Source organism: Mus pahari, chromosome 6 (assembly GCF_900095145.1).
Source record: "Mus pahari chromosome 6, PAHARI_EIJ_v1.1, whole genome shotgun sequence".
NCBI classification, from domain to species: Eukaryota; Metazoa; Chordata; class Mammalia; order Rodentia; family Muridae; genus Mus; species Mus pahari.
Window position 1 is genome coordinate 13,703,525 of NC_034595.1, and position 6,607 is coordinate 13,710,131.

General features: G+C 42.7%; 1 protein-coding gene across 2 annotated transcripts in view; it reads right to left on the minus strand.

The window, feature by feature from the left end:
- The window catches only part of Inip (INTS3 and NABP interacting protein), a 12,666-nt gene extending 8,345 nt beyond the window's left edge, over window positions 1–4,321 (minus strand). Inside the window, exons 1-2 of one of the 2 annotated variants that reach the window (XM_021200611.2) lie at window positions 4,200–4,321; window positions 2,700–2,780 (exon numbers count right to left, since the gene is read on the minus strand). In XM_021200611.2, the coding sequence (XP_021056270.1) occupies window positions 2,700–2,724 (25 nt within the window). In that variant the 5' untranslated portion in view covers window positions 2,725–2,780; window positions 4,200–4,321. The remainder of the gene's footprint in view (window positions 1–2,699; window positions 2,781–4,199) is intronic. The other variant, XM_021200613.2, reaches the window with a different exon arrangement.
- Window positions 4,322–6,607: the final 2,286 nt, after the last annotated feature.

Consider the following 6,607-nt stretch of genomic DNA (forward strand, 5'->3'; position numbering starts at 1 on the left):
GGGCTGCCATTGGACCCTGCCCACTAACTGGGCTGCCATTGGACCCTGCCCACTAACTGGGCTGCCATTGGACCCTGCCCACTAACTGGGCTGCCTTATCTAGCCTCAGTAGGAGAAGACGTGCCTAGTCTTACTGCATCTTGATATGCCAAGGTGGGTTGATATCCATAAGATTCCTTCCCCTGGGGGCTGGTGAGATGGCTCAGGGGTTAAGAGCACTGACTGCTCTTCCAAAGGTCCTAAGTTTAAATCCCAGCAACCACATGGTGGCTCATAGCCATCCGTAACAAGATCTGACGCCCTCTTCTGGAGCGTCTGAAGACAGCTACAGTGTACTTACATATAATAAATAAATAAATCTTTATATTAAAAAAAGATTTCCTCCTCTTTCCTGTGGAGATAAGGGGTAGGGGATATGAAAGAGAGGAAATAGGAGAAGAGGAGGGAGAGGAAGTTAAAATCTGTATGTAAAGTGAATAAATATTAATTAATAAAAATAAAATAAAATGTATACTTTAAAATATAAAAAAAAGAAAATCATGTTTCTTCCCATTACTATTTAAGAGTAACTGAGGCATTTGACAATCAACCTCCATCTAATTTCTATGCACATAAACAATAGAGAAGTACAGATGTTATACTAAAGATGGTAAAATACAATGAAGATTTAAAATTTTTATTGAGGAGCTGCAGGGATGGTTGCTATTTCAGAAGACCCAGGTTTGATTGCCAGCACCCACATGTAACTTCAGTCCAGGGGAGTGGAGGTCGTCTAGCCTCCAAGGGCAATGCATGCATGGAGGCAATATGGGCAAAACATTCAGACGTGTGAGAGTTCCAGGTTAGCCAGATGGCGGTGGTCCCAGGACCCTGGATACACAGACATCCTTGTCTACAGAGTGAATTCCAGGATAGCCAGAGCTACATGGAGAAACCCTGTCTTGAAAAACAAAAGCAAAGAAACAAAAAAAAACAAAAACAAAAACAACAACAAAAAAAACCAAACCAAACAAAAACCCTAGGCAAGCCAGGTCTATACAGTAAAGACCCTACCTCAAAACAAATAAATGAACATCAATAAAAAATTTTTTAACTTTTGAACATCAATGAATATTAATTTTTTAAACTTTTCACTGAAAATCTGCAAGTCTATAGAGCATGATATAGACTCCCCCTGCTGGTGTCCAATAGCAGCAGCTCCGTGATAACAACAGAGTTCCTAACAGCAATGAAAGTCAAATGACTTATCCAACTAGTTACTCTTTAGGTTTTGGATGCTTCATAGTAGATCTGACTATGAGCCAACCAAAAGCTGCACTAACAATAGTTGTCCCTACTGCAATTGCAAAGAGAAGAGTTATCAGCAAATTTTGTTATTAGTACGAGATAATTTAAAATGTTTTTATTGTGACTATATTGTGTGGCTTTTTTTAGTATTTTTTTTTCCTTTCCTAAATAGATTTCTCATAGTTTTCATTTTGGTTCAGTTTTAGCAGAGGTTGGGGAGTACTGAGGATCAAATACAAATTACTTTAATCTGAACTTTTCAAGAGAAGTTAAAAGACCCATAAATACAACCTTTACCTGAGATGATGAATCAAACATACCTTCAGGCCTGATGTGGAAAGAGACCTGATTCAAGTGTTGGCATAAAAATACTTACAAAATGATAGCTACTACTATCTAAAGACCAGGTGTGGTGGCACATGCTTTTGATTCCAGCACTAGGGAGGAGGCAGGCAGAGCTCTATGTTGGAGGCAGCCTAGTCTACATAGTGTGTTCCAGGCAGCCAAGACTACATACCTTGTCTCAAAAAAAAAAAAAACAAACAAAAACCTGGCACATACTTGTAAGCCTAAGCAATTAAGAGGCTGAAGCAGGAATACCACAAGTCCAAGACATACACAGCACTTAGAAAGCTAAAAACATGGAATACATTTTTATTTCAACAAAACATTTTTTAAAAATTTCCTTAACAGCAACTTGTACCTAACCTGATTTGATTAAAGACAGTAACAGGTGAAATGACTGAAATTTTTATAGCAATGAAGATAAAGGCATGGTTATTATCTGACAACAGTTTTAAAAGCAAGAAAACAGATGCCAGAGGATACAGTTTATGATGTGGGCTGGGGAGGTGGTTCAGTGGTTAAGCACTTGTTCCCAAAATCACGAAGACCAGGGTTTAGATTCCTAGAACCCACATATATGTTGCATAATTTCAGCCTTGGAAGGCAGAGAGGGGAATGGTAGAGAAAGCTGGCTAGCAAGAGTAGCCAATGGGCAAGCCCTGGATTTGACTGAGAGACCCTGCCTCAGTGAATTAGGTACAAAGTGCTGGAAGATGATTCTCGAGGTTCACCTCCAGTCTCCGCATGCAGGCATGCCCACCCCTACACACATGCACCCACACACATGCAAACATGCATATACACAGATGCACACTATACAAAAGTAAATGGAAGGAAAAAGGTTTACCACAGGAATCACTAATCTTGACAGGTTAAAATAAAGAATTAGTAATGTTAAAAAATTATGTTGCTAATACAGTTAAACTGATTTTAAATCGGGGGATTCCACTTTGCTATTCATAATTCTGGGTTCAGTAACTGCTCTATACTAAATTTTCTCTACCTCAAGTACATTTACTGTATGGGAGAACGTTCCTAGTAATAACAGAATTCCCAGCATGCATTACCTTGTCCTGAAGGATTTGCTGCCATCTTCCTATTCTGTGTCAATTATATTCAGTGGCCACTGATCAGGACTTTACAATCATCTGTAAAAAAATTTTTGTGCACACATAAAATGCACTGGCCTTAAATTACAGACTCAAAAAATTGTGAAGAACAGCTAGGCTGAGTTCGGTTCCTTAGTCTCTTAAGAAAGACACACGTAAGAGCACAGACTTCAATAGAAATTTAGCTCGGCAAATTCCTCATGCACTTCATTAGATGAACATTTTTTTTTTTTAGTCTTGAAGTTGTTAATACCAACATTTAGCATTACTTTTAATTTACATCATCAAGATGTATTTACCAAATATATCAACCTTTTGAAAGTATCCACAAAATCAGTGTTAGGAAGAAAAATAAAATTCTATAAAAATCACTCTCCGTTCATTTAAAAACAAATTCCAGCATTTGCTGTGCTGGTGAAAGAAAGAAGGAAAGAAAGAACCAACCAAGCTAACACGTATCTACTCTGCGCCATATATTGTGTAAGATGTTTCCCCAAAAACGTTTTTAATGAGCATTTTTATGTACGTGGAGGCCAACTGTCACAAAACTAGTAAGGAAACCTGGACTCCTGGTTTCTTTGTGTGTGTGTGTGTGTGTGGTGCATGTGTGAGCAGGGCAGGAAAAGGCATTAGATGCCTTGTGCTATCACTCTCTACCTTCTTCCCTTGAAAACAGAGTCTCTCACTGAGCCCGGAGCTAGGCTGGTAGCCAGCCATCCTCACCGATCCTCCGTCTCTGCCTTCCCTCAGCTCTGGGGTGCAGGCGTCCGGCTTCGGCCATGGATGCCGGGAGATTCCAACACAGACCCTAAGGCTTGGGCAGCAAGTGCTCTTACCAGCTGAGCCACCTCTCCAACCCCAAGCCTGCTCATCTCTAAGTTTAGAAAGGAAAGTTTTTTTGCATTTGGCAACGCCGAAATCACAAGCCAAATTCCTCGACCCTTGAGTTTCATTCAAGTAATCACACGGGGTGCGGGGGTGCGGAGGAAAACTAATTTAACAAATGCGCTCTTTAAAAACGTGACCGCGCACAGCGCTAATTCCAGCCCTCGGGAAGATGAGGCAGAAGAAGCCCGAGGACCCGGCCAACCAGGGCTCCACAGCCCGACCCTGACTCAAAACAAAACAAAACGAAGCGAGGCGCGAACGGGATTGCGGAAGTAGAGAACTATTGTTGAGCGAAGACATGAGCTCTAGGCAGATGCCGGGTGGAAAGGACTCGCGTCTCCCGCGGCTGGGGCTGGAGCACGGCGTGGGCGAAGCCGAGCTCATCCCGAAGGCGATCAAGGCCACCCTGAGAAAGGGTCAGGGTGACCCAGGAGTCCCCGCCCGCGCGCGGGGTGGGCGAAACCCAACGGGAAGTGAGAAACCCTCGCACGCTGTGCCGCGCGAGGCCGCCGGCCCGTGGCCGGCCTTCGGGCCACACGTCTCCTGGCGTCACCAGTCCTCTTGACTTACCCGGAATGCGAGGAGCCTGGAGAAAGCCCGCTGTCCGGTCGCCGCCGTGCAGGGGGGCGCGCCCACGCAGAACCCGGCGAGAGTGCAGCAATGCACCGCGCTACAACCTTCCCGCCGGCACCAACTTCCGCCTCCTGACTGACGGCTCCCCTGGAAGCGGAAGTCCCGCCTATCGACTGGACGCAACGGACGCTACCCCAAGTGATTCGTAGTTTAAGCGCTTCTTCGGCCGGAAAGGGTTTCCCTTCCGAAGAATGACAGTCGAAGAGGCTCACGGGAGATGCAGGCCGTACGACTGGGGGCGGAGCCAAACGCTGATTGGCAGGAATGGAGTCGGGTCCCTAGCACCTAAATTGATATTTTTTTTCTTTTTTTTTTTTTTTTTTTGTCCTTCAGGTTTGCAGATTAGCTGTCTGTCTGTCTGTCTGTCTGTCAAAATTTACTTAACCCTGGCGTTAATCCGGAGGTTGAGCACACTTTCAGGTTTTAACAACCTTCCCAGGAATATTTTTGTTGCTTGCCCTCTGAATAAATAATTCTACACAAGGTGAGCACTAAATAGGTACAAGTTTTCACTACTGTGCATAATCTGAATTTTAAAAATGAAAGTGTCGGCTGAGAGCAGTGGGGCATGCCTTTGATCCCAGCACTCTTGGAGGCCATCCTGGTCGGCATAGCGAACTCCAGGACAGTCAGGACTACACAGAGAAACCCCTGACACAAAAGCAAACAAACAAAAGAGTGAACGCCACACCAAGACTGCTACTGGAAATTACCCGATGCTGCATAGCCTCACGCTAAATCCAGATGTTTACCTTAAGAAGTAAACGCGTTTGTCAGGCGGAGGTGGCACGAGGGGAGCAGAGCCAGGCATGATTCTATAAATTCAAGGCCAACCTTCAAAGTGAGATCCAGGACAGCCAGGGCTATCTAGAGAAACCCTGTTTGAAAAAAGAGAAAAAAAGAAAAAGAAAAAAGAAACCAAAAAGACGTAAATATGTTTTGATTTGTATTATTTGTTCTGTGATTATTAACCACTCTCCACAACTTGCACCTGTGCTCTTAATAATTAATATTTGGGATGTTGGAGATGTAGCTAAGTTGGTAGAGTACTTGTCTAGGACACAGGAGGCCCTGGACTTGATACTTCACACCACATAGAGTTGGGCATGTTAGTGTATCCTTAATCCAGCCTTGGGAATTTAGTGGGAAAAGGACCTTCTGGCCAAGGTATGTAGCTCGAACGAGGAACATAGCTACATAGCAAGATTAAGGCCAGCATTGGCTATGTAAACCTTATTTCTAAAATAACAATTGATGTTTGCTAATGTTTATGATGCACAATTTTGTTGTACACAGTCCAGGACTGAAACAATCAGTTCAATACCAAAGATTTACTTAGTTCACAGCAAAAAAATAAATAAAATAAAAATGTTGAGTGTTTTCCACGTGCTGGGTACTTGCTCTACATTAGTTTATGTGATTTGTTTATGGGAAGCAGAGATGTTCCTACATCGTATCCAGCAATGAGCTGAGCTAAAACCCCAAAACTCTACCAAATTCTTAACTTCCAAATACTGTCTTTGCTCTAGAATAGCAGTTTTCAACCTGTGTACAGGTATAACATGTAATGTAGCCTTCATATCAGGTATTTACATTATGATTCATAACAGTAGCAACATTACAGTTATGAAACAGCAGAGAAAATAATCTTATGTTTGGGGTCACCACAACATGAGGAACTGTATTAAAGGGTCAAAGCATTAGGGGTTCCTCTGGAACCAGCTCTTTGTGATTTTTTTTTTTTCCCCTGCTTGAGACAGGGTTTTGATACACAGAGGCTGTCCTTGAACTCACTTTGTAGTCCAGGCTGCTGATTGGAAAACTCCTATCTCAACTTCCTGAGTGCTGGCACTTACAGGCCTGAGCCTTCACATCCAGTTCTAGTAACTAATTAAAATATAAAGTATGTTGGTAATAAGAAAGTTTGAGTCTCTTCTGAGATCTGCTGGGAAAATACAGCTTTACTCAAGCTTAAAAATCCTAACAAATTCTTTCAGTTAAAAGGTCCTGGTGAGGCTGAGGCTGACTTAAAAAATAAATAAGATCTACATTCTCTGTATTTTAAAGATTTATTTATTTTATTTATATGAGTACACTGCAGCTGTCTTCAGACACACAAGAAGAGGGCATCGGATCTCATTACAGATGGTTGTTAACCACCATGTGGTTGCTGGGAATTTAACTCAGGACCTCTGGAAGAGCAGTGCTCTTAACCACTGAGCCATCTCTCCAGCCCCCAAGATCTATATTCTTAGGAGAATTTTTTTTTGTCCTGTTGCCCGAGTAGTCAGTACAAGAACTAGGGCACAGAAATCTCTTTAATTCCCAAGCTGGGGGGTGGGGGG